Here is a 27,466-nt window from a genome sequence, read left to right on the forward strand (position 1 = left end):
TTCTCCTTTTAAAAATTAATGAAGACTTTCCTGTTTTCTTGAACAAGATATTTCCCTGAAGTTATGAGTCTCAACACACTGCTCCACACTCTGATGTCTCTCAGAGCAGCTTGTATATCATACAGCTGGGCCACAAAGAGATGTGCAAGCAATGAAACTATTCTTAGTTAGTTTGCTTATCTTTAAATGAATGGTTCAACAGTTTATTCACTTCTCTAGATCCGTTTACTTCTCATTTAAATACAAAGATGCGGCCTGCAGCTGGTTAGCTTAGCTTATCTTAGCACAAAGGGGAATCGTGGGAAACAGCGTGCCTGACTCTTTCTGAAGATAACAAAATCTGCCCACCAGCGAGCACCTATAAAGAACACACTGCATCAAGACTTAAGGAGTTCAGGAGAAGAAATAACCCCCACCCCCCGCCTCGTCTCAAGTTGTTGTGTAAAGCTAAGCTAACTGGCTGCTGGTGGTAGTGTCATGTTTACAGGTAATTGTGAAAGTGATATCAATCCTCTCCTAACTTTTGCCAAGAAAGTATTTCTTTAAGAAAACACTGGTGACTATTTTCCAGATTTTTCCAAAAACTCCTTAATAAAGTTCAGTTTTATAACTTTATCTTAACAGTGTCTTATCTGTTTGTATTGTTCCTAAAGATTACACACATGGTGTTATAGCCTGGCATCTTGGGGGGGGGGACGACTGATAACACATTCTTTAAACACCCATAACATCTTAATCTGTCATTCTGATCGATCTGGGAAACTGCCAGCAAGTGAGACTACCCAGCTGTGGCTTTGTTCCCAGGCCCAATGAAAATAAAGCAGGCTCCACTGGCTGACAGATTTCTGTGCTAACACTGGTCTCGGGTTGTGTCATCCTGTTATGAACTCTCCTATTTGCTCATCTCTTGCTTGTGTTTTTCTTTCTCCCTCATTCTGCAAATGCATTTTTCTCTCATCCCCTCTGATGTAAGCAAAGCCCTGCATCTTCCTTTTCCCTTTTATTCCAACACACATAGACAGACAGACACACACACACAGAGAGACACACTGACACGGGGACCAGCTACAGTCACATCAAATACTCGCTCCAAACCTCTCTGCTCTCCACTCCACTTTGCTTCACTTCATTTCACTCCAAAACCCAGCATGTCAACAAAGGGTGGTGGAGGGGACTGCATCAAAATAATAATGCTCATGGGAACCGAAGGCCCCCCGGCAAGAGATTTTATTTGTTACATGAGCACTTAGCATTCATTATTTAATCGGATACAAGACTCCTGATTACATCAAGAGTTAAAATCAAAAAACCCTGCTTGTCTCAGATGCTATTCACAGTCTCCACTGCTTAGATGTTTGGGGGGATGTATATCAGGTGGGGATGGCCTTTAGGAAGATGCAGCAGACAGTTACATGTCACGGTGGTTGCTCCTTTGGCAGTCAGTCAGATGCTCATCCAGCTATAATGGAAAGAGAGAGGGAGAGAGAGAAGTAGTTCTGGAAATGGAAAGGGCTTCAGTCCCCTGATTCAGCCTTTAAGCTGCTTTAGAGGATTTCTGGGTATTTTTTCTCTCCCTCCCTCTAAAACAGACAGCTGATATTGGCTCTGAACCAGAACAAGAGCGGGCAGAAGCCCTGAGCTTTCACTGCGCAGCTGCAGACGCAGGGCAGGGAAGGGCCAAGCTGCTTTGTCTTGGCTTTATAATCCATTCTTGGGAGACACGTGAGGGCAGAGACTGCTGCCAGGGAGGTCCTGCTGCTCCCTGCTGGGGACATGCTGCTACAAGTGGTCATCTGTCCCCAGGTGACCACAAGACACCATGCTCAGGTCAAGCTAAATATTTCGCTGAGTCAGACCATGTGTTTTTTTTCATCTGTTAATCCCAGAAGTAGGCCTATCTGTCATGACATCACTGAGCGGACCAGAAGTGCAACATGCTTGAAAGTTTTAGTCTCATCGAGAGTAGGACAGTAACAGCTTTCTGCTTTACTAAATTTATCGTGCATGGGTTTTGGTGAAGTTCAAGGTTTTTTGAGAGAGACTGGGTTCAGATCAGGCAAACCAGAGGACTGTAAAATATTCATTCATTTTCTATACCTGCCTGTTCCTCTGAAGGTTGGGGCACCAGAACAGTTCAAGTACAGACTGATTGAAAAAGTAGCCATACAACTATTATATTTACGTGTGACAAAAATTGATGCAGACTCAATGTTCACTCCAAAAGTTTTCACAATTCAAGTTTTGAGAGTTTGATCCCCATTTTTTTTGTTTTATACCATATGGAAATGAATGAGACTGAATGTCTGCTTGGAATGGTGGGGGAAAAAAAACATACCCAGTAATTTTAACCTACGAGACAAACATTTGAAATTTTTCTGCATAAATTTGAAGTACAATCAAAAATATTGTTTTTCCCTCATAATGCAATTAAATAAAGATGTATTCAGAAATTTAATCTAACTATTCAGTAATTCAAAGCCACAAACCATTAATTTATGGTAACAGGTTACTAATATATAATCAGTCAAAAAGAGTAGACATATGCCTATTAGACATCATAGAATTGAGTAGAACATACATCCATGCACACTTACATAGGCTACAGTATACAACCTGCTTATATATACATATCTCCTTACATGCAGGCATACGCTGTTTATGCATGCTCAAAACGTTTAACAGCTGCCCTTTTACAATGTGTACATGGTCTTAATCATGATCATTAGCCCTTAAAACAGAAGTATTTCAATCCAGTGCAGCTGCTCAAAGTTTACTCGGGGATTGCCATGCACTGACTTTAGACAATAGCACCTGCGAGTGGAGTGCTTGGATTATCGCAGTTTTGTGGGTGTAATCTTATGATAATCCACGCCGCGGTGCTGTTTAACCAAATATTATTTTGCCCTTGTCCGGACGTTCTCGAACGCTGCCGTAGAAAGCCGAAGCGAACCCCGGAAGCTCCGTCGTTACTGGCTGCTGTCTGGCAGAGCGCTGTGTAGCCGCTGCTGCGGGTACGGTGGCGTTGGGGCTGGAGTTTAGCATAAACGGGACATCGCAATGTATTGGGAAAACGCCCCCAGCAAAAGAAATTAGGAATATCAAGGTATGTGGTTTCGCTGTCACTCTGGAGGCTCGGCTTTTCCAGACGTCGCTCGCAGACAGTGTTAGCATGCTAGCCCTGTTAGCTTCCGTCACTGGCTAGTTAGCGAGCGAGATTTACCAGCCAGTCCAGTTGTATGTGAAGTGTCAGGCTAGCAAGCCGCTGTGCCCGGTGCGTGTGTGTTCAATTTCAGTCACGACCTTTCGTTATCTTTACAGCAGGGAGGGAGACCCAGGTCGGTGTTTACATGCTTACGGATTGCGGTTGGACAGGGATAGCTTCACTAATATGAGCATTTACACAGATGGCGGATGATAAATGAGAAGGTGGTGATTTATGGGCTCGTCGATGTGATGAAGGGCTCTAATCTCAGTCGATACTCGCTAACTAATCTGTTGAGGTGCTTCAGGTTGTGGTATGTCTGGCTGGATTCAAGGTTAGATAGCCTTTGAACTATATTATCCTCTGCCAATGTAAAAAAAAACGTGAAAATATCAGTTAGACTTCAGTGTAGTAACCTATCACATGTGTCTGCTTGGTATTAGCATCGATCGGTGTGGTTGTTTATTTGTCTTCAGAAATGAGGAGGACAAAAACAAAAGCATTTCAAAAACAACGCGCAGGTGTCGATGGTGTTTGTCGGATATGTCAGCAGTTGCTGCACATCAGTTTTACTACTGTAGTTTGGTGGTTTTGACAGAAACCTCAGCTACACTGAGGTGACTAAAACATCACGGACAGAAACGATACACCACCTCAGAGTCAAGTCAGTCGAATAAAATCCATGATTACACCACAGACTATTGGCAGAAAATACTTGCAGTGTCACCACATTGCTATGAATAGCCGGCACGATGGGTGTGTTTCCTAGGAGTAAAACGGGAACACTTGCAAAATGCTGGACACCACACAGTCTCATTCAGCCGGAGAGGAAGCAGGCATTATACAAACTGTGGCAGTGTGTGATAACTTTTCAGTTTATACAGTCAGTTTCCAGTTTATTAAGTCTACCTGCCCAACCTAAGCGCTAATGTATGCTAATAAGACAGCCTTGCAATACCTCCTACTGTTCTGAGTGTTATAATGTTTGGTTTTTGTTGAAACTGTTGTTGACTTGTTGGTTCAGCTGCAGTTTGTGATGCTTGTTAAACTGCACTGCAATTTATTGAGAGGTGTTTCTAATATTTTTACTACACTCATTCATATAAACAGTTTCAATGTTAAGAAAACATTTTAAGTTTCATGAAATCAGAGCAGTATTAGACTGCATTAGTTTCAGCTATTTGTACCTAATGAAGTGGCAAGTGAGTGTGTTAATCTGAAGTTGCCGAGATTTAACACATTTTGTGCATGTTTTTCTCAGGTGGTACTCTACATGCCAGTGTACTTATGTATTTCATCCTCAATGCTGATCCAGGAGGTATACATCACAGCATGCTATTGTGAAGAGGAAACCTATTAGGTAGGTTGCCTCTCATCTTGCACTTATTTAGTTTTCACAATGTTTTTTAGCAAAGAGAGAAAGTAGCCAAACTCTTGTCATCTGTTATCTGCAGTGCAAAAGCTGGAAGAGTGGCATTCCTGTTTTAACAGTCTGCAAACAGAGATTCTTTATTTGAGACATCATTAGTGACCCATTTTTTTTGTTTGTTTCAAAACAAACCTAAAACCTTGAATGCAGAGTTTTGTTTGTTTTATTTTATACTTAATGAAAGGATAAAAAGCCTTCGCTGCCATCAGTCACCAGAAATGGAAAACAAGGCTTCAAAAATACATGAAAAGGGTGTTGAATAGTGTATGGATGTAGCTTTTTTTTATATATGAAATATTATTAGCCATGACAAATGCACTTCAGTTGTGAGACACATTTATCATTACATCAGCTGGGTGAGCCTACCTTGTGGTATCTCATACAAAGTTTTTATTTGGTTGTGGCTGTTGTAGATTAAACCCTTCTACAGAGATGCCACATATAGATTCTGCTTGTAACATTGTTCGCCATTAGATTCAATCATGATTTATTAAGTTGAGTCAATATTTCTACTCAGGGCTGATTTTATTTTTGGTTTTTATTCTGTTTTTTTTAGGAAAAATTAAATTATGTTGCCATTAAACTGTTTGGCAAGTTGGAAAAAAAAAACATAAAATCACTTAGTAAATCGAAATCTATTTCTTTCAGGAGTATTTTAGGCTTTCACAATTGTTTCATCTTACATTTTCTGACAGTACACGCTAGCTGTTGCTATGACTTAGTATGTGCTGACTCTGCAACAGAGTGACCCAGCAGTGATCTGAGCAGAATGACACTGAGGTGACTGCTGGTTGTACATCAGTGAGAGGAGAAGAAGAGAGATAAGGCGGGGGGGAGAGAGGGACCAGTGGCTCTTGTTTGTTCCCTCTGACTGGGAAGGGCGGACAGCTGGACGAGCAGCTGCTGTGGCTTTAATGGACCTGCTTTTCATTGACCACGGAGAAATCAATATGCCATAAACTTTTCCTTTTGTTTCACAGAAAACGGCATGGCATCAAACATTGGTGATATGAATTAATTTCAATCACATTCATTACAGTTTGGAGTTAATCAGCCGATAGGCTTTTGTACCTGAGCATTTCAGCTTCTGTGGTGAAACTGGCATCAGCTTTGTGAATATCAACCATCAATATAACTTCACCCCGATACACGTAAGACTGCCTGTGCTCTTGTGCATGTGCCATGAGTTATTCCCCACACAGCTCGAGTTGATTTTTACTGCTTGAGCCTCTTGTATCCAATATTTCCCAATTGACAAGAGGGGTTTCTGTTTTTTCCCTGTCATTACAACACGCTTCTGTGATTAATTACAGCAAAGTGAAGGTGTGTGGCAAGTCGATCTTTTGTGTTAAATTTATTTACTAGAAGATGCTACAAACTGTAGCCTGGGTCATTTTGTGAAATGGGGCTGTCAACTGAGAGAGTGCTTTCCTCCAGCCTTGATCTTTCCGATGTAGAAAAATGTTTGTTTTTTTTAAAAAAAAAAAAAGGAAATTGAGCTTTGCTTTCATAATTAAATGATGAAAGCTGCCATGTACCTGCACATGTCATGTAGAGGTACATGACACAGTGCGTACAGAGTGTGAGTGACTAATTATACCTCTAGTCAGGTGGAAGTCAGGGGGAACTGCGTAGTACTGTGTACTTAATACTGTGTAATAAAATGAGAAGAGAGCTACTACCTAGTGAAAATATCTGTGTAGGTGGACAATGGGTCACACTTGGGAATTAAAAAATAATTATCATGGTCAAAAGCAAGACCAAAAACAATCCTCCAACAGTTTAAGAAACAGTGCTATGACATATGTAGTAGTATCTAAAGTCTCTATCTCTGACAGGATTTCATTTAACCAGACAGGTAATTTATCTGATATCCTTCAAAAAGAAAACTTAGTAAACAAAATAGTGAGGCATGGTTCGATTTCAACCAGGGTCTCTTGTTGCATGTCGTACCCCTCTTTGCTTCCTGACTGCATCTTTTAACCTTTCATATATCTGCAATGTATTTTAGCACTTTCCCAAAAAAATATTTCCAGGAAATTAAAATAATCTTCCTTGGGGAAAATATACAGTCAAAATAACTTTTTTTAAAATTATTAATTACTGTAAAACATTTGGCAGCAAGTAGTGACATGAATGTATGTTGTAAATTACCCTTATGGTTTGTTGGATGTTCAGAACAAGTTTAAACCCAAGTGAAAGTGCAGTGAAAAGAAGAAATTATTAAATTTAGCTGAGAGGGACAAACTTCAAAAATTCCTTTGATATATTTAGAAAATCCATGACATGAACTGGAAGAAGTTCTGAACTGAGCTGACATGGAATGACCCAGTATTAAACCTGCAGTAGTTGTTTTAGCTGTTAGAAAGTGGCTTTTGCCACTTTGTTCAAATTCTCTATGTGAAATGTGTGTTTGAATTCAAAGCCGCTCTCCTGTCTTATAGCATTCATGCATTGTAGCCTAGGGGAAGCAAATTTAAAGTTTGTAATATAGATTCAAATATAGAACAATGGGACATTTTCTAGGGACAGTTTACACTGGTGTGACACCTACCATGACAAGCATACACAGGATTTCTGCAGAGTTCATGAGGTAATAATTGTACAATCAGACTACTATGTTTATTGTGCAAGAAACAAATAAGTTAGCTGTTTTTTTTTTCTTTAACATTTTTATAGTATGTATCCATTACTTTGAACCAGTTACCATGAAATCACTATGTGGCAAGACGTCGTCTCTGGTTTGGGGTTTCAGCTTTACAGGCCAAAACCATCTCTTCCCCTTTGGCATTTCAGTATTGCAAGCAATTTCAGTGACACCCACTGACATGGAAAGTCTTTGGATGCAAGCAGAAACAAACAGCAGTGTGGTGTTTAGAAAGCAGTGTGGTTGGCTAGTCAGCTAAAGACGGACAGCTTAGCTCTGCACCACACATTTCACTGGAAATGTCTCATTTACTTTAATTGCTTAGCAAAAGAAAGGAGTCACTACATCAGCAAATGAAATTATCACCTCTACCATACAACTTAGGTCCATTCTGTTGCTTGCTAATGATTAAACAATGTATGGCTGATAAAGTGTAAAACTGTGCTAAACACAACTCAAGTCTTTCCTGTATTGTGTATATATGTGTCAATATATATATATGTGTCAATACTGTCTCTATTTAGCAACATCCTTTTTCAGTTGAATATGCAGCACACCCTCATTAATATCATCATTCACCACCTTAATTTAGTAGTCATCAAGGAAAAGCTTTGAAACTGATTTAAACTCCTCGATGAATCATATAGAGCTGAAATTCTTCAAGATTGTGTGTCAGCATATTTAGATAAGATGGCATGTCCTGCCTTCTGTGTTGCAAGGGAAACACAGATCCGAACACAGACCCAGATTAATGTGTTTGTGCTTGATGAGCAAACACACATCTTCACATTAAATTAAGTGGAGACATACAGTATGTGTTTTATTGCATTAAAGTGGTGTCTAACTGTAGTGGTCTTTTAAAAGAAAGAATGAATGAATTTTGTTCATTTGTATCATATGGAAAAATTGGGTTTAAAAACTTCCCATTGCAGTTATGTTGTAAGAATACTGACTTTTCTTCTCACACCAAAGACACAAAAAAATCACGTATTATTCAGTATATTTTGGTACAGCCTTGTTTTATGGGTTTACTTTGTCTCAGAGAGTCACAGTGCTGCTGCCAACAGCAGGTAACTGGGTCTACAGATTATTATTAGCCTGTATTCCTCATACACATGTACCTCAGCTGCAGGATCAGTTTCCTAAAGGGACTGGGCCAGCCATTGATTTATCTTGAAGCAGTGGACATGGTCTCTTGGGCTGGTCCTGAAGGTTCTCTTGTGACCTTGACATGAATACAAAAGATGAAACCTCCAATGACTCTTGTCTCTTGTAATAACAGCTGCATGACTCAAAGGGCACTTGGCTTGAAGAGTTGAGTCCAAGGTTGAACCACCCTTGTTTATACATTTTCTTTGCCCTGCTAGTGGCAGAGCGATGCAGGGATGGTGATGATGGTTGTCTGTCCAACAACAAAGTCCTGTATAATTTTCTTATTAGCTGTTGTGTCAAGTGTCCATCCTTATATATAATTATATAATTATAATCTTCTCTATCTCTGTCTTTCATTTCTCAATTCCCCTCTATAGTCATTTTTCAGAAATCTTAAGCTTTGTATAAAATGCTGCCTCTCATTTGTGTATCTTAGTTTAACACTAGTTGTGAAAACATTATGTATGAAATAACTACACTATATACAGTATTTTCCATTTTATTGTGGGTAGACAGAGACAGAAATCCTGAATTTAATCTTCCAAATTCCCCCTCTCCCAAGGGCAGGATGCAGTCTTCAAACCACCGACTGCGAGATATGGAGCAGCACCACCCGCTGCTGTCGGCAGGTTCAGATGTCGAGACGGGGAGCCTGGCGACTGGAGTGATGGTTGGGAGTCCCCACGCAGGCCACACTGTGGGGAACCGCACACTTTGGTTCATTCAGGACAGCTGTGGTATGGTGTGTGCAACCATGACCTGGTTCCTGGTGCTGTACGCCGAATTCGTGGTGAACTTTGTCATGCTGCTGCCCGCTAAGAGCTTCTGGTACTCGCTCCTGAACGGGGCCACCTTCAACTCTCTGGCTGTGCTTGCACTGGCCTCGCATCTGCGCACCATGTTGACTGACCCGGTAAGGATGTTAAAGAGAGTAAGAGAGGTAGAGAAAACATGGATAGAGTTAGTGAGAAAAAAAAGCTTTTGTAATACTATACATTTGTTGCTCATCAAAAACGAATTGATGCTGTATTTACAGTTAAAACAAAACCGGCGTTTTGTGTAAAGAATGATCTTACTTAAATAAGATTTTATTGATATGTAATCTGTAGACTTTTTTACTGTATTTATTACAGCACGAGCAGGATGCACAGACACTTCAAGTCACTCACTGATGTAATCTGGGACAGCAAGCTGAGGGGCAGCGTGTGAGGGCACGCTGTGTGAGAACCCTGTGTAGAGCGACCTCCTAAACTGTCTGAGTGTCATCTGCCACAACAATTTAACTTGCTAGTCAGTATATTAACAGTATTGGAAATTTTCAGCCAAGTCTTCCCATTAAATTAAAGACTCAGTAACAAAGTCAGAAACTTAGTGTTTACATTTCCACTACATGTGAACAACTGTGAGTGCTCTTGGACCTTTTTCACAAGGGTCTCACATAAACTATTGTTTCCATGCCCATCAGAAATGTTTTTCAAATTTTAGTCAAACAATTTGATTCATCAAAGTTTAAAAGTTTTCTCCTCAAAGTTAAGTTAAATTGATGCCTTTCGTTCCCTGGACAGCAGCTTTTTAATTCTATTGTATGACATGACACCTTGTGATATTCCCAAGCAATCAATAATTTGGTGCCTTTGTTTACTGGAGTGGGTGATGGCATAAAAAGTAAGTGCCAGAGGGATTGCTCTGCATTGTTACTGATAGTTTGTGACTAGTCTTGGTGAATTCAGCCAATTCATGCTACAGGGGATTGTAGGTCAAATACTGTCAGTGCTGCTGCTGCAACATTGACTCAGAGAAACTAGATGTCTGATGACAGCTCCGCTGGTGCTTTGTAGCCCAACAGCCCAGCCTTAACAATTGCTCCATTTAAAAGCCCGAAATAGCACACAGAAGGTTTGCAGTGGTCTGTCAAACTAGGGTTTCGTCTAAACTGTAAAAGTCTTAAGATTATTTATTATTTCTGTATTTCATTTTAGCTGGTAGTTTGATCAGTTGTGATTTACTGAGGTAATACTACGTTGTAGGTTGCCAGGGCAAATAGATGCCCCGATTATTACATATCATACCACGCATTGTGTCAAGCCACAGAAATTACCAGTAGTGTTTCAGTATTCCTGCAATTTCAGTGAAAATCAAACATACGGTCCTACTTAACTCTCAAAGACCAGTAGTTATTGGACAAGTAATGGGTGTTTTTAGTCTATTTCACAAGCCTAGAAAAATAATAATAATAAACTAATAATGATAATAAACTTTAATTATAGAGCACTTTTCATACATGAGATGTAGCTCAAAGTGCTTTACAATAAGAAATGGAATAGTACAATAAAATAAGGGTGAATAAAAAGATAGTCAAATAAAAACAGTTGTTAAATTGTGCATGCACAAGGACACAGCTTGACTTCTCTATGCCCATGGCATAATACATCTATTTATAACTGACAGCATTTGTCTTTGACTGACTGTTCCAGGGTGCAGTTCCTAAGGGCAACGCAACCAAGGAGTACATGGAGAGCTTGCAGCTAAAGCCTGGTGAGGTCATCTACAAGTGCCCAAAGTGCTGCAGTATCAAGCCTGAGAGGGCACACCACTGCAGGTCTGTAAAGCTGTTGTGGCCAATTTTGTAGAGGAGCAATATAACATTAATGATAACATTAGCATTAGCAGTTGGTGTGTCATGCATTAACATCTTCTCTCTCCTGCCCGCAGTATTTGTAAAAGATGCATCCGGAAGATGGATCACCACTGTCCCTGGGTCAATAACTGTGTGGGAGAAAAGAATCAGAGATTCTTCGTTCTTTTCACTGTAAGTAAACAGAGCTGGAGTTGTATTTTTTTCAGAACGTGCTTTTAGTTTCACAGTTACTTAAATTGCATGAGTTTAGATCAGACTAGAGGGAAAAATTGGCCAAATTGAAAATTCTCTCACTTGCTTGTATTTCATGATGAAGTAACCAGCTGAGGTTCATAACTCAGCAGTGCACAGCAGTCATGGGTCTCCATGAAGTAGCCATTTGTGACTCTCCTGACAACATCAGCACTTTTTTATGGCCTCATGCTTTGTGGAACTTTTTGGCAGCAGAAGCATAAAGCTGTCCTATATGGCTGAGCAGTACAAGGTCAGATTAAATTTTTAGTTTGCTCTCCTTTCAGACTACCATAGATAAAAGAAGTTAACAGTAAAAATGCATGTAAACGTTACCCAAAATTACATATTTTTTTTAAAATAAACTGCAAGTCAAAAGACTTAAATATTTGACTGTGAACATGAAAATGGAAAGGCTGCATTACCACAGTATATGAACCAAACTGATGAGTCACTTTTTTCTCACAATCTCTCCCTTTTCTGTTCTTCTCTCCACAGATGTACATAGCCTTGATTTCTGCCCATGCTCTGGGCCTCAGTGGAATGCACTTCTTCACCTGTATTAAAGTCCAATGGAACGGTAAGACCTGTCTGTCTGTCTGTCTGTCTGTCTGTCTGTCTGTCTGTCTGTCTGTCTGTCTGTCTGTCTGTCTGTCTGTGGCATCAACTAAAACATGAGTGATGAGTGACAGAATGTGATGGAGAGGTGTATGAGTTACAAACACAACTATTTAAATGAGTGATTGAAACTGCTTAGAGAGATGAAGAGACAGACAGAGCAGACTGGAAAAAAGAAAGAGATTCTTCTTACTGAATGTAAGAAGAGCTGCTCTGCACATTGGAGTTGTGCAGCAAAATCATCACAGAGCTGCAATTGATCTTTTCTTGCTCCCTTGTTGGTCTCGCAGTAGGAATGAACCAGAAAATGAAGATGATATTTCATTCTTAGAATTCCATCTTCTTCTGCCCTCTGCAGGACAATACTCTGACATAGAGAAAGAAATATTTTCCACAAATTTGTTTTTTGAATGATCTAGTATTCAAGGCTACTGTGACAGGTGTAAAATGGCAGTCAACTTTACACCAGAGCTCATTCTTAGTTGCAAACCTTCTTTTGTGTAGGTTTGGAGTTGCTGTGTGCGCATCAAGTCCTACATTTCAGTCAGGTACAGGATTGCAGCATCAGGAAGACAAAAATGAGGGGAATAAACACAGTAGATTATTAGCTCACATAACTTTATTATACTTCACTTTGTATTTAACTGGCAATATTTCAATAGGGTCTTTGTTGGCCTATGTTGCAGTATTTTACCCATTTATCTGTTTTGGCTATTAGGTACTTAAAATGGAGGAATGCAAGCCCTTGGAATATGTTTGTAACTTGTTCTTGAATCATTGTTAATTTAGTTGGTGTTCCATGTAAGATTTCAGTTGTTCAGTGCAAATAGAACAACGCTTTCTTCCTCTCCTTCTGTGACCAGAGTGCAGTGAGTTCTCTCCGGGGGTGTCCGTGCTGCTGCTGATCTTCCTCTGTCTCGAAGCCATCCTCTTTCTCACTTTCACAGCTGTAATGTTTGGTACACAGATCCACTCCATCTGCAACGATGAGACGGTCAGTATCCACTGCACCCCAAAGCTTTGATCCTTTTAACAAGTTTTGTGTGTGTGGCAACTTAATGAGGAATCTTTCATTTACAGAGGCGTTTGAATGTCTTGCAGGAGATCGAACGTCTTAAAAATGAGAAGCCCACATGGGAGCGACGGATGAGATGGGACGGAATGAAAGCTGTGTTTGGGGGTTCGCCCTCTCTGCTATGGTGCAATCCATTTACAGGCCTGCGTCTGCGACGCCTGTTACTGTTGACCCATGGTCGGCGAGGCGGGTCTGAGTTTTCTGTCTGAGAACAGGGCAGACTGATGCTGTTCAGCGACACTTGACCATCTAAAACAAAATTTCTTGTATGCCCTCATTGGCCGGGGCTGATGAACCTCTGCCCCCCGAGCCTCTCTTTCGTGTATGAGTGACAGGGAGACTGGCTGTTCCGGTGGGACTGCAGTGCATCAATCAACCAACACTGAAAGTTTCTATTCTCACTCTTAACTTGCTGATGCAGACCCAACACCTTTGGTCTGCATGAGTATGCTGAACATCTGGAATATTGTTTTTAACATGAGCAGCTTTTTGGTTTGTTGGTGTTTTCAGGTAAAGCATGCAGTATGTAACTCAAGTGAGTCTTTTATTCCTTGTGAGACCATCCCAGGTGGTATTTGAACTCAACTTGTGCACCTTCAGTACACGACTTCAGCAGTTTGTTTTCTCTGCTACGCACATGAGATCCAAGATTAGTGTTTGAATTTTTTGAGGGGAGATCAACAACATATCTTTCATCATCGCTGGGCCCAGACACGTGAGTCTAAACGGGGAAATGCTTGAAACTGTTCTGTTGGACCCAGACAACGGAATCACAGTCAAGGACATGCACTACTTACATGGCACTTGAGAAAAAGCCTGGACATGGAGCACAGTGGACATCAGAAATAAAACAGTGCTGCCTTGATTTGCATGTATGACAGCTCAATCAGTCAGCATCTCCGGCAGAAAATGAGGCTCTCTCTATGTTCCAGTGAATGAACAGGCTACTGTGAACACAAGCCTCATTCTTATTCAAGAGGACTTTGTAGCTTTTCCTATCTGTTCATCTCCTTTGTCATGTTTTTCCTGCCTTGGGCTGACGTTGTTTCTTCTTTAGGTTACTCAAGCCAGTATGAAATCATTTTTCCTTTTTTTAAAAAAAAATGCTGAAGCTTCTTTAATTTTCATCACAGTGGTCACTCAACAATTGACCATAAAGACTCACTGGAGATGACTACTGTTAATCAGATCTTTATTTGGGGAAAAAAAAACAATTTTGTATTAGTCATGTGTATGTGTTCATAAATTTGCTATTCCACCACTCCTACATGCTGCTCCACATCTAATTCTCTACAACCATTTGGCAACCCATAGACCACTGATAAGCCTCCTTGTGTTTTCATAATGAAGGGATTCTGGTTGAGCAACTTTGACTGCTGAAAGACTGAATGTTATTATGTTTGAATTGTTTTACTCAGAGTTTTTCTCTATATTGAAAATCAGAGGCTACTTCTGTGTTTAGTAGGAATCCATGTGCAAGAGCAGTTGGATAAGACTTCATAGCATTTAAACCCTGGAAAACAACCTGAGAAAACCCCTTGAGATGGAGCCAAGTCTCAGACATAGTGGTTTTGCATGCTCCTTGGCCACCAAGTGGTGCAACTCTGTACCTCCTTTGAAAAGTGGAATTCAAATTACTAGTACAACCTCCTCTGGCTCATTGTGAGCTCATTCTGATCTGCAGAGCCAAGCTCCATTGTGCAGCCAGCCTGTAGAATTATAAAGGAACTGCTTTGCTGAAAGAGGCTGAGGTACTGCGCTCATAATACAAGCTTTAATACTGAACAAAGTCTCTGGGAGCTCAGCAGATGCTTGCGAGGCCTTACCTACTTCACTCCAGAAATGTCAGGCCTGTAACATCCAGGGGCAGGACAGTAGCAGATACTTTCCCAGTGTTATTAGAACACTTATCCATGCCTTTAAAATCATTCCGTCAAGTGAATTTATCATCTTGAAAGATTTCATCATTGTTGCCATATTTATGAAAGTGTTCGCTCACTTTGTGACAACTATGTCTCCTGTTTTTACTCTGCATTAGTAATGGGCCTGTTTGCGCCGGATGAATGTGGCTTTTTGAATCTAGAGTTCAAGATTTAAATTCAAGTCCTCACCGATAGGCTGGTATTATCAAAGTGTTGTCAAATCTAGATTCTCAAAGTCTCATTTTTATGGCGTGTTGGACAATATACTGCTGTTTGTTTTCATCTGTGGTTGTCAGGAGAAGGAACTCTCCTCCACTGTTTACACTACATGATGATATCTGACGCTCTGTGGCTATGATGTTTTAAGACACGTGCTGTCATTAGAATGTAAAACTTATCTATCGTGTGAGTAAGGGACACAGCACTGAAAGCTAACTGATATCAGGGGATTTTATTAATGCTGGCCTCATACTTCTCATTTTATTCTGCTTGACTGCATCACCTCATCATCAGTTTTCTGGTTAAATGTTGGGAGAATATCACTTTCTTGTTCAAACAATGTCATACTATATTCAGCATTGTTAATTCAGTAGGTCCCGTATCCCAACATGCTCAATGTACTTTTTAATGTGTGAGTAGCAAAGTGAAAACAAGTCAGATTAAGCCAAACACATGGCATGTCCATAAAAATCCCAGGCATAAGACAGATTGTATTGTATTGCATTGTAAGACAACAGGGAAATTCATACAGTTTAGTTTTGCAGATGCACAAATATCTGGTTAATCAATCAGCAGCTGTTATTAAAAAGTAGTCGTAGGTATTAGTGGTACAATTACATCTAGAGCCTGTGAGAGGCCTGGAGTCCAATAAACACAAAATGCTATTAGAATACAAGTAACTGAAGCCGGACTTGAGGTAACAGTGGACTAACACACTGCTGAACTCGGTAAGTTTTTGTCTATTCATAGGAAGTAGCAGGACATCAGAGCTAATCATGCATTGACAAATATTCTGTGTTGATTGGGTATAAATGTTTGACCAAGCTTGGTTGATCTACACAAGTATTTCAAAATGGGATTGTCCTTTTTCATAACCAAACTCAGATGCTGTAATCAGAATTGTCTTAAACTGGGGTTCTGTCACAGGGTATGTGGTTTTATGTTCAGCAATAGAATTGATAAATGATCATTTTAAAGGGTTATGTCTGTAAATGTATTTTGAGCCATCTCCACTTTCTGCTGTATCATCAAGAAAAACAACAATCACCGTTTGGCGGGGGGTGGGAGGGGGGGTGGACTGTAATGATGTACGAAACTGTGTAAACTAACATAACACTATTCTGTCAAAGGTTTTTCTCACACTAGTTAGGGATTTGTGCAGAAAATCTAGGATAAAGAGGATTTTGTGATATGTATAGTAATGATTCTTAATGGGCTGGATGTTTAATCACAGATTTACCATTAACATTGCCATGAAAAGTTGAGAAAGGTTTTATTTCCTACTCTCTTGAGAACGTTTCTTCAAGAACAAAAGTCCTTCAGCTTTATAAACAAAGTATAAAGGTTACTATTAACAATATATAAATTGAATGTTTTACTCAATTTTTTTTCTTTTTTTTATGTGTCATAATCTTATAATGTCTTATATCTTTAATGTCATTCTTTTGCATAATAAACTTGATTAAATTAAAGTCATAAATTGTGACGATGGTCCATAATACACAATTGCTTTCTACTCCTGAGCTTTGTTTCCTAATAATGTAGAAAGTGTTGTGGGTTTCAAACTGACACAACTGGGGGGAAACTGGAGAAAATGGTTGCTGTGGCATAAAAGGGATAAGATCCAGTTAAGAAGTGGTGAAACTTTTATGTCCCAAATGTGATATAGGTGCCCTGCTAAGCAAATCAGTTGTTGAACATGAAAATGGAAGTTGAAAATATGCTTAGTTGGCATTGGTAAGTGTACAATGTGTAGATGTGTGTAATAATATAAATAAAGTTAAACGTCATAACAAATAAGATGTACACAAATAAACACCACTAACGACACCCACCTATATCAAATGATGGATGTATTATAAAGGCTCCAGCATAATGACTTTTCCTGGTGTAGGATCCGCCAGTGAATTCAGAAACGACGATGATGTGTATTTGTGTCCCTAAATTTAGACTTTCAGGCAGCACCCTTTCTAAGGCCTTGATCAAACTTAATTTCTTACAGCTGGAAAAGACAAGCGCCAGCTATGCTTCATTTTATCTTAAATGTAAAGTCGTCTTTCTTGTGTATTCTTCGGTTTTCACCGGTTTGAGACTCCACAACTGCGACGAAGCGCTGCCTGACAACCTAAACCCGGAGAAAAAACACCCGCACCGACCGAGGCGACGTGAGTCCGCTGAAATGCTCCACGGCTCCCTCCCGCTTCCGCTGACATCGCCTGAATATGGCGGCAAAGGGAAACGTCCACAGCCACGAAACTGCTGTCGAGAGTATCGTCAACCGCTGGCTAGTGGATTACTATTTGTTTCTGGCTTTAGAGTCGTTTAAAAATGAACAATACGCGGATTTCTGTGGGATTAGACGTGTACTTAACAGTAAGTAGATGGCTGCCTCCTTTGTTTTTGCCCGTTGCCTACCGAGCTACACTTGGTTTGTTTAGCTAGCTCTTGTGTCCGCACAACTTTGGTCAACTCTGGTGTTATAGGACTGTTTTATTTACGGCATGTTTACGGTCCTCAAAAGTCTCTCAGGCCTTTTTTGAATTGTGCTTGGCCAGATCACCGGCAGTGTTATTGTTTTGGAGGTAGCAAGCCTTAGCACTAGCTAACAACTAGCCAAGTTGTTAAGTTTGTCTGTTATGAACGTGTGTTGTAGACATTTGAGATAAACCTTTAAGGCTATCTGAACCGCTGCCCCCCACCCCCCTTATTTTGTTTGTGATATTGAAGAAGACAAAACTGTGAGGAACAAACTTTCTCCTACCATTTGCCACCGTGTTACGATTTTCCAGGGTTTTCCAGGGTTTTTCCATTCTTCAGGCCCATCATAGAAATGCCAGTTGTTAGTGATTTGCTGCACCCAGGTAGTGTGTCACAGCAGCAGGTTCCTACATTCATTGTGACAAGAGTATTGTACAAAGATTGTATTAAAAAAAAAAGTCAAAGTGAAGGCACAATATAATAATTTCAAACAAAACAGAAATGAAAGTAAAACCAACAAAATTAAACAACAACCAATCAGTTAATGTTTAATGTCTATGGGTCTTACTTTGCACCAAGAACTGTCACCAGGGGTGGCAAAGCTGGAAGATGTAGCTTGTCAGTTCCCTTTGTGGAGTACTGACAAGTCCTCTGTTGAAATTAAAGGAAGAAAACACAAAAAAATGTTTGGGCTACTCAAATGGCCCATTTGTTAATATCTGTCTGCAAATTACTGAAATCTTAACGTGTTGAAATATAATTTTACATAATAAGCAAAGATAAGTGAATCAAGTAAAATATGAGCAATCCCTGTGATAGTTTACTTATAGGTATTTTCTTATTTGTATAATAAATTAGACTCTTGCTTACAAGTACATTTATTTCGTTTACTGAATACATGCAATAATTTTCATTTTACAAATACAGGGAAATACTTACATGATTTCAACAGAGTTGTACCTCCTGTTTGCAACTGGGCAAGCTGCATTTAGGCATTTCTGTTTGACTTCTTATGTGAGCAAGAACTGCAGTTGACAAGCAACCATGTCATCTTCAGTCCCAAATGCATCCCACGAACTTCCTTGAAATCTTCCAATGGTATTTTACCACAGTAACTTTCCCTGAGGCCACTGCTTCTTGTGAAAAAGCTCATTGACCTCAAGCGAGGTAGAAATCCACCGGTTAAATTTGCATTTTTTGCAGGTCACTCTTAATGCCTGGTTTTCTCTTAATGGCCAAATGTAGAGTGTACAGGAGGTTGTCAACTGTGCAATGTTGTTTCACCTTTGTCATGTTTCAGTGTCTTGGTCTTGTTTTTTTTTTTTTTTTTTTTACAAGAAGCTCCTTGCCTTTTGGTAACCCACACTAACAGGATGAAACCAGTCCTTGCAAAGGCAACACTGAGAATAGGGCTCACTTAGATTATTTGGCTGTTTACAAATACAAAATAAGGAGTCATCCAGATACTCTGTACTACTTTCCTCAATACATTCAGCCAAATATTTGTGTTGGTCTTTGTTCTGGGTTCTGTTCTGTCTTGTGATGCAGCTATCAACACTTTCTGCAATGTTTTCTGCAGCAATTGGGTCGACTGTGGTTTCTTCTTGAACTTTTTTTTTTTTTTTTAGCTCATCCTGACCTTTTTGCTGATGTGACTACTTAATCTAAGACCTAAAATCTCTGTTTTCCTCACACTGATTTTTTTGTGCTCTTTCCTCAGTGTCACCCTCCCTCTTATCATCACTGTTTTCATTTTCATTCTCCTGAAAAGCAGAGAGATTTTGTGTCTTCTGTTTCAATAGTGCCCTCGTTCTGATACACTTCCTGTCGCTATGCCACACAGTGTGCACCCACTTCTTGTTTTTAACAGTCTTATCATTGAATATTTTGTCAGCTGTTACAAGAGATTTTTTTTTTTAAAGATTCTCAAAAGCTGACAATTCAGCAACCATCTTGTCCTCTCCTCCTGACCACATGCACAAATCTGGAAAACCATGTCTTTGCCCTTTCAGTATGTTTATTCTCAATGTGTCTAACTATACATCTGTGAGGATTCTCAGTCATGATCACAAAAATAGCTTTCTTCCTTATTATTGTCTAACAGCAGCTTGTATTCCAAAATGGATATTCACACACACCCACTGATACATTTAATTATATATATATTTAACTAATATCTAACTACCTATAAAAATCACACTCATTAGCATGTTACACTAACAATAGTACACAACCACATTCTTTAGACGTCTTACCTTTTTAAATGTGCGTCCTGAACGGTATATTCTGTTGGCATAACTCTGCTGCGCTGCTTGTATTTGCTGCTAACTTCTGGGAACTATTGAGATGCTTCATGAATCTCCATTGCTGCAAAAAAAAAAAAATGTTAATTGGAATGAACAAAGTTGATGTGACTCTGTTTCAAGGGTCTGGTTGAAAAAGACAAATCTCAGTGTAGAGACTTTGATCTGGACCTGGTCCAAAGTGGTCTAGATGCAGAAAAAAAGAGTGATATGTCCCTTTTTTGCATTTTCACAAATGGAATAACGCTTTCACAAATGAGAAACTGTGTTTTAAAGAGTCTTTAGCCTCTCTGGTATAATCCAGTTCAGGTTTGACAAGTTTCAGTATGTTTATCTGAAATGTCTACAACACACGTTCATAACAGTAACAGGTGCAATAAACGGAGGATCGGTCACTGAGCTGATTAAGTTAAGTTTCCCTGAACTTTCCCCTTAATTGCCAATGGAAGCTGTGAATCGGAAGTAAACTTGAGCGTTGTACCTCACACAGGATAAACAGACATGCCAAGTGTTCAGATTTTCAGAATGACAGCAAGATATTCAAATTACATATTACTGGACTGGTTCCTGAAAAATGTATTGTAGTTGAGACGTTTTCAAAATACACAGTAAGTAGTTGTGTGAACATTATGAACACTTTTGGGGAAGTTTATTCCAAACCATCTTACCTCCCAGTTCATGTCATGGATTTTCTTGAAAAACTTATGTTACACTCATGGGTAATCTGGCATCTCCGCTCCAAATAGTTTTTAGTAATTGCAGTGTATGTTAGCACTTTACCATAAAAGGTTTCAAATTAAGATAATCCTTCTTGGAAAAAAATACAGTCAAAATATCTTAAAAAGTGGGTTATTCAGTTCCAAAGCTATTTTTAACAAGATCCATGGCACTCACAGAGAATCAAAATTTGATGGCAAGAAAGTGAAAACTAGTCTATTAATTACTATTAATTTTTGAAATGTAAAGGTTCTTTGGTTTAGATATTTATTTTTATTAATATGATTACTCCAAAACATTCAGCAGCAAGTATTTACATGAATACATGTTACAAATTACCCTTAGGTGTTCAGTACAAATTTCAGCTCAATCCAGTGAAAAATAAGCAACTGGTATGACTAACAGTACACAAAGAAAGAGGAAAAGATTAAATTTAGGATAGGATTTTGATTTAGATCTCTTGAATTTAACGTAACTTTTTACATGAACCTTTTCAAGAAAATCCATTACATGAACTGGAAAAGTTCTGAACTCTGGGCAAATTGGTACAAAATGACCTGGGAAATAATTTTTTTTATATCTGATCCTCACATCATCATTACTGTTATGAATACTGGTGACCGACATACTTTGCTTACAAATTCATACCCTATTATCCATCAGCTGTGAGAGCTGTAAGAACAGAATTTATAATTATATCACTGTTTCCTTACAGTATATCCTGTTGATCCTCCATGAAGATATTGATTGAAATGAAGACCGCACAGCGTAGAGCCAGCTAGGAGTGTGAATTATTTACCTCAGTCTGTGTTTTTTAGGAGAAATGACAAGCTTGTTCATTGTCTTGTTACAGGTGTCTTGTCCCGTCCTTTGGAGTCCACTGATGCCATGGCAACAAAGCTTCGAATATTGCAGTTTCTCTCCAGGATAAATGAGGGCGAAAGACTTGGTGAGCTATATTAATGCGCTCACTGTGGCATATCAGCTCAGTAACTTTGTCAACAATGCGTATCATTGGGTGTTTAATTTAGCTGTAGGCCAGGAATGTTGTCATTTTAGGTGCAAGGCCATTTGTCCTTTTTTAGGGCACAAATGCCACAAATAAATTTGCCTTGAAATAAATAACTTGACTTTCTGATTTAAAAAAAAATAAAATAAATAACACATGACTTGAAAATCATAAATTGTTCACTTTTAATTAAAAAAAATACATGTTTTAAGAAGCAGTCTGTTATCATGTATTAATTAACCAGAGTCTATAAATATGTATTCAGATACTGTACCTATAGCTGTCATTTTTGTGGGCATCACCGTGTCCCAAAATGCAGAAATGTAATATTTACTTGGTTACCAGTAAAATAAAATAACCTGTTCAAAATGCACATGTAACTATTCACATAAAGGACAGTTTGATTGAACATACCACAGTAATACCACAGTAAACTCTTTGAGACACTCCCCTCTGGCAGGAGGCTGCGGTCCTTCAGGACCAAAACCTCTCGCCACAAAAACAGCTTCTTCCTGTCTGCTATCAGCCTCAACAAGGCTAGAGAGCCCCACTGTCACTGATCCCCCCCGGTCGCCAATTGCACCAACCACCAGCACAAATTCCTTGTATGTGGAAACATACTTGGTAATAAAACTGATTCTGATTCTGATTCTAATGTGACATTTTCAGTCCAGCATGTTCAAAGAGTGGCTGATAATATTGGAAAATTCACAATGAAACAGAGTTTTGCTTGACCCATCTAAGTTATATTGTGCATCAAAACTACTTCGAACAACTAAGTGAGGTGTCAAAAAGGAGCTTTCAGCTCTGTATTATTAATCATATTGAAAACATAAGTGCAAGTACAAAATCAAATTCAAGACTTAAATCCCTAAATCTACAGTTGAGCACATACATCCAGCGCAGGACTGGATGTGTGTGCTAGTTGAACTGCCGTCCTACTAGCACATTGTGACTTGACTCTCCAGTGGATATTGCTTTGTCTTTGCCTGCAGACATGTCATTTGAGTCTGACCAGTCAATAACTCCTCTGGAATCAGCCTTAATGTTGCTGGAAAACATCAACCAGGAATGCAGTATTCCACAGCAGGATTTCGAGAGTGTATGCACTTCAGTTAAAGAGATGGTGAGGACTCTTCTTATTTTTTTAAAACATCCATGTTCTGCACTGGTTCAGCTGTTACGTCCATTAACACAAAGGCATACAAATACATTTTAAATTACAATGCCAGTGCCACATCCATTGTATGTCTGTGTGGGTTCCTGCTGGTGTTTGCTTTCACGAAGTTTAATGATATTTTATTGAACAAATAATTTTTTTCTGTCTTTAGATAGTGAGGGTTTTGATTAAGAACAACGAATTTGACAAAGCTAAGGAGATCCTGAACAAACACTTTCCCAAACCAATGGTTGGTAAGGTGAGTTCTGTAACATCATGTTCACTCAGCAGCTCCATCAGTGACTCAAATCGGCATTTCACTCCCACTGTCTATGTTACTGCGTTCATATGTTCATTAATCATATTGTCAGTGCATTGTCAAAGAAAAGTTGCATGATGATGTGTGCAATACCAATAACCAGTATGTAACTAAAAGCAGGTTATGTTGGATATGTTCTAATCAGATGCACCAGACTGTCTTTAATTTAGTCATGAAACAGTAAAGCTTGCTTAATTGTGTGCATGCCATGCGTTTCACATAACTGAACTTATGTTCTCTGTGCCTTAGAAAGCTCTATTCATGGGTCTCATCAGGAAGAAGAGTAAAATGCATGAAGTCATTGAGCTAATTGACTTCCCTCAGTTCAAGGGGGAGATATTTGCCTTTTGCCAGAGGCTCTTTTCATTCAGCGTTCCCTTCCTCCACAAGGTATGTTGCTGTGAATTAAGCACAAGATAAAGGCTCACTGCATTCAACCATTCTATTTCTGCGACCTTTCTTAAAGTTTAATAGGTATTTTGAATGTAAGTGGTCAAGAAGGATTAAATATTTAAAAATTGTGTTTGCCCTTTGAAGCTGATTTGTCAACAGCACAAATTTTATGATAAATAAAAAAAGTTTTTAGAAACATATTCAGTTGCTGTTGATTTATTCATCAAGTAAATGTCTTTTATACTGATTTTCTGTTTTTGGTTTGTATATGTCTATCAGGCTGCAAAACAGCTAATTGATAAAAGGCTTACAGAGCAAGACGACAAAGCAGCTGGACCTGATGAGCAAGATCAACCTGGCACATCCTCAAGTCCACAAATAATCTCCATCTCATTTGTACCATGGTAGGCGCTCCCTCCCTCTCGGTTAACTTCAGTTCATTTCAAAGAAGCTCATCGTTACAGTTAAAATATTACAATGCCAAAGCAGTATGGCTAATTCACTTAACATCATACAGCCCACACTGCCTCTACAACTGTCATCGCTGGGATGCATTACAAGAGTGGTAAAGGGGCTAGTTCAGTTTTAAAATCTGTGTTTCGAGATTGTGCCCCCACTGCCTCTCTCTGCTGTGCATAATCTGTTTGACAGAATAAATCTGACTAAATTGTTAGCAGGCATATCCTTGAGTGAGAACCAAGGCATCACTGACATCACAAAGTCAAAATCATCAAATTGTCTGTCCGTTATTACTGGAAAAGATTAGAACAAATGATAAACTCACAAAAAAACTCTTAATTTTTGGCCTAAATACCCTGCTTTAAACTCTTTCTTGTCTCTAGCTTATCCTCCAGCAAACGTACAATTATCCAGAAGACAAGGCTGGAGGAAGTCTACAAGGCTTTGGCTGGTTCTGATGAGATAACATTTGCTAAGCTGGAGGAAGAGGTGGAGAGAGAGGAGCAGGCAAGAAACGAAGATCTTTCGCTGCGCCTCTCACCTACTCCCAAGAAGGGCACCAATCAGGACAGGCTGTTTCAGAGAGACTCAGGCAGCCCTATAGAGGCTTCCCCAGCAGACCAACCACCACAAACAGACGCTGTTCCTCCAACACAGGCGGGTTCACTCTCAAAGACACCTTCAGTGGTGAGGAAGAGGCGGCTTTACACTGTGGCCCAGCTAGTGGTCGAGCCAGACAGCCTTGCGAGCTCGCAGTGTTCAACAGCCTCTCAGGAGCAAGAGACCGAAGTCAGTACAGAAGAGCCACCACAGTCACAGGCGGTATCCAATAAAACAGACTCGCAGAGCCTACTAACAGACAGTGAGATTACCATACCCTCTCGGAAGCTCCCCAGACGAGCCAGCAAAAGGTCTTGCAGGTAAATAATAGAAAGTTTGCTCTGTAAAATGGAAATCAAAATATCATTGCAGATATTTATTACAAATGACTTGACCCATGGTTTTGAATTTCACACATTTAAAAATGGTCTTTAAAACAAGCAGATTAAGTAAATGTTCAACTTCAACTGAAGTAAAACTTTACAGTTTTCACTACCCAAAGCCTCTCCATCTCAAGACGCAGTCAAGCAGGCAGTAGCCACTCTCACCTGTTGGATGCATCAAGTTGTTAAAATAATACATGTATCCATTGAAAAAATATTAGCTCTAAAGTAAATAACTGGTACTGTTAAGGAATATATTCATATTTTGTAGTCTTAGTAAGGCTAGTTAATAACATGGTGGTAACAAAAGCACAACAGGGAATTTTACAGGGGCTGAAATCAGTATTATCAATATCAGATCACTTGATTCTAACAACATTACTTGTAATATATACATACATTTTCTCTATTGAATGGTAAATAATTCTTTCATGCAGGCTCTAGTGATGCAGGTTGTGCATTCCTATGGACACAAATATTTGTTTCACCAGCCCTTGTATAGTACTTTTCATTATTAGATTGCTTGTGGTCCTGTATTCCTCAGTGAGTGTGTGACTCTAATAAACACTGTTTTGTCGCTCAGAGCTTCAACTAGTTTGGCAGAGTTGTCAACAGACAGTGAGGAGGACCCCCCTGGCTCTGTGGCCAACAGGGAAATTTGTGCACGAAAACTCCACAAACAGTCCGTCAGTTCACTCATCAGGTAAGCGTAAATGTACTTAACCTAGGTAGCTTGACCCATCAGTGTTGTTGCTTTACTTAGTTTGTCGTGGTTCACATTTGATCCCACTTTAAGGGATCTGGTGGGAGGAATCTTTACAAGTGCACATTGTGTAATTACTTTGACAGTTTGAAAACATGGCTACTGAATTTCAACAGTTTAAAGAGAAAATCTACATTTGAGCCATAACACATCTCTCATTTTCTGGATAATGCTTTACTTGACTCAACTCTCATCATGCAGAAAAAACTCCACCAAGTCAAAACAGTTGTCATCAGACAGTGAGGAAGACGCACAGAAGTCCTCAGCCTCCATCAGAACCTCAGTGCAGAAAACTCATAAACAACAGAACAGCGATCCTCCCAGCAAGCAAGTTCAAATACAGTTCATTATGTCGTCCGTATGTTCGTTTATGATTCAAGGATTGACAACCTTTGACAAACTTTATTCATACAGAGATCCAGGCAGTGCAGATGACTTTCGCATCATTGATTCTTCATTGGACAACTTGCCCAGCCTGTCCCCACCTCACCCCATCACTCAAGACAAAGGTCCCTCCCATTCAAAATGGTAAGTAAAGACTATACCAGCAGCTCCTGCTAAAATGGATTGACTCACCTGTAGTGAATGAATTAAAGTTTAGAGTATAAAAAGTAACTAAGTATTTTAAAAACACCAATTCACCAAGCTAGTATCTAGAAGTGAATTGATTTACATTATCTGCCAATGTGATTAATGCATTTTTCCATACTCACATGATTTAGGTATGAATTTGTGTCTCTCCCAGTATTAATTTAAGTGTCTTAAAGTCACACAAAAGCTACATATTGTGATGACTTAATTATAAAAATTTATTATCAGACAGAGATTGACGAATTAGAAAAAAAAAATCTGAAAAGTTTCATTACAAACTTCCTAAACACACCGAAGTTTCCTCCAGCATAGTTAAATAACGGCATTAAAATTATTTAAGTTGAAAAGAAACCTGGTCTTGTTCACAGGAAACAACTGTACAATAATGCGAAGGAGACTAAGGAAAGCTGGAGCGATGAAGAGACATATTTCACCGCCAAAGAGAAAAGAGGTAACATTTCATCACACTTCAAATTAATGTCTAAATCTAGTTGGGAAAATCTTGTTCATGCAGTGATATATTTTGTTTTTCCCCAAAGGATCACGTGAGAGCATCTCTTCAAATTCAGGCCACAGGAAGAGGGTAAGCATTTGTAATTCTATTCTCGAAGGTCAGAAATTAAGAAACCAATCTGTTGTGGTGTATTTTGTGGGAGTATTAAACCTGAACCACTGTAATTCAGCAAACATTGATGTAAAAAGCATAACATGGATTTGGTTTACTCAACAGCTATGACAATAATTAAAACAAAAGCATTGTTGTTCACTTGTGTGTCAGGGCAGCAAGAGAATAACCATGTGATCTTGTTGTGTTGCAGAGATGGACTGAGAGTGAGACACTGAAGTTGAAAGAAGGGGTCAAAAAATTTGGAGAGGGGAACTGGGGTAAGATAAAGGCATATTACAAGTTCGATGATCGAACAAATGTCAACCTGAAGGACAGATGGAGAACAATGAAGAAGTTAAACATGGTGTGAGAGGTTAAAGACAAGTTCAAGGACACCGATTAAGCACAGTCCAGTCTTTTTTTTTTTTTTTTCCTGTTTTCAACATGAATGATGTTTGGAAATATTGTAAACCTTAAGTTCATTTGACTTGTTAGTTCAATAAATTTTCAGCGATCCAATTTCTAAGATGACTTGTCTTTTCATTGTAAAAG

General features: G+C 39.2%; 2 protein-coding genes and 1 long non-coding RNA gene across 5 annotated transcripts; 2 read left to right on the plus strand and 1 right to left on the minus strand.

Moving 5' to 3' along the window:
* The first annotated feature begins 2,942 nt into the window (after positions 1–2,942).
* Positions 2,943–16,605, plus strand: zdhhc7 (zinc finger DHHC-type palmitoyltransferase 7). Of its 2 annotated transcripts, XM_071490159.1 has the most exons (8): positions 2,943–3,103; positions 4,464–4,562; positions 8,998–9,343; positions 10,905–11,029; positions 11,143–11,239; positions 11,798–11,879; positions 12,781–12,911; positions 12,998–16,605. In XM_071490159.1, exons 3-8 carry the CDS (start codon positions 8,999–9,001, stop codon positions 13,199–13,201), a joined length of 984 nt encoding a protein of 327 aa, XP_071346260.1. In that variant the 5' UTR covers positions 2,943–3,103; positions 4,464–4,562; position 8,998; the 3' UTR covers positions 13,202–16,605. The 2 variants fall into 2 exon arrangements, with proteins under 2 accessions (XP_071346260.1, XP_071346261.1); XM_071490160.1 differs by lacking the exons at positions 2,943–3,103; positions 4,464–4,562 and having other exon boundaries at positions 8,999–9,343; positions 13,019–16,605.
* On the minus strand, positions 9,200–21,573 carry LOC139628477 (uncharacterized). 2 transcript variants are annotated; one of them, XR_011692789.1, is made up of 7 exons: positions 21,431–21,573; positions 19,867–19,978; positions 18,180–18,262; positions 17,895–18,018; positions 12,408–12,450; positions 12,111–12,284; positions 9,202–9,335 (listed from the first exon to the last, which is right to left on the minus strand). It is a non-coding gene; the product is annotated as an uncharacterized lncRNA (long non-coding RNA). The 2 variants fall into 2 exon arrangements; XR_011692790.1 differs by lacking the exons at positions 12,111–12,284; positions 12,408–12,450 and having other exon boundaries at positions 9,200–9,335.
* terfa (telomeric repeat binding factor a) lies at positions 17,345–27,433 on the plus strand. The gene is made up of 12 exons (XM_071490153.1): positions 17,345–17,506; positions 21,485–21,580; positions 22,636–22,766; positions 22,972–23,058; positions 23,368–23,508; positions 23,791–23,915; positions 24,354–24,890; positions 25,537–25,656; positions 25,918–26,244; positions 26,676–26,758; positions 26,847–26,890; positions 27,126–27,433. Exons 1-12 carry the CDS (start codon positions 17,356–17,358, stop codon positions 27,282–27,284), a joined length of 2,001 nt encoding a protein of 666 aa, XP_071346254.1. The 5' UTR covers positions 17,345–17,355; the 3' UTR covers positions 27,285–27,433.
* Positions 27,434–27,466: the final 33 nt, after the last annotated feature.

The sequence above is a fragment of the Trachinotus anak genome, unplaced genomic scaffold (genome assembly GCF_046630095.1).
Source record: "Trachinotus anak isolate AG129_WGS33_773 ecotype Australia unplaced genomic scaffold, CSIRO_AGI_Tana_v1 ptg000011l, whole genome shotgun sequence".
Classification (NCBI taxonomy): Eukaryota; Metazoa; Chordata; class Actinopteri; order Carangiformes; family Carangidae; genus Trachinotus; species Trachinotus anak.

What these genes read in the sequence shown, in the direction of transcription:
- zdhhc7 (XM_071490159.1), top strand. Translation starts at nt 8,999, where the DNA reads ATGCAGTCTTCAAACCACCGACTGCGAGATATGGAGCAGCACCACCCG. An exon ending in GAGAGGGCACACCACTGCAG is followed by an intron (nt 11,030 to 11,142) that starts GTCTGTAAAGCT and finishes TCCTGCCCGCAG; the next exon opens with TATTTGTAAAAGATGCATCC. An exon ending in TATTAAAGTCCAATGGAACG is followed by an intron (nt 11,880 to 12,780) that starts GTAAGACCTGTC and finishes TTCTGTGACCAG; the next exon opens with AGTGCAGTGAGTTCTCTCCG.
- terfa (XM_071490153.1), top strand. Translation starts at nt 17,356, where the DNA reads ATGGCGGCAAAGGGAAACGTCCACAGCCACGAAACTGCTGTCGAGAGT. An exon ending in AAATGAGGGCGAAAGACTTG is followed by an intron (nt 21,581 to 22,635) that starts GTGAGCTATATT and finishes CTTTGCCTGCAG; the next exon opens with ACATGTCATTTGAGTCTGAC. An exon ending in ATTCAGGCCACAGGAAGAGG is followed by an intron (nt 26,891 to 27,125) that starts GTAAGCATTTGT and finishes GTTGTGTTGCAG; the next exon opens with AGATGGACTGAGAGTGAGAC.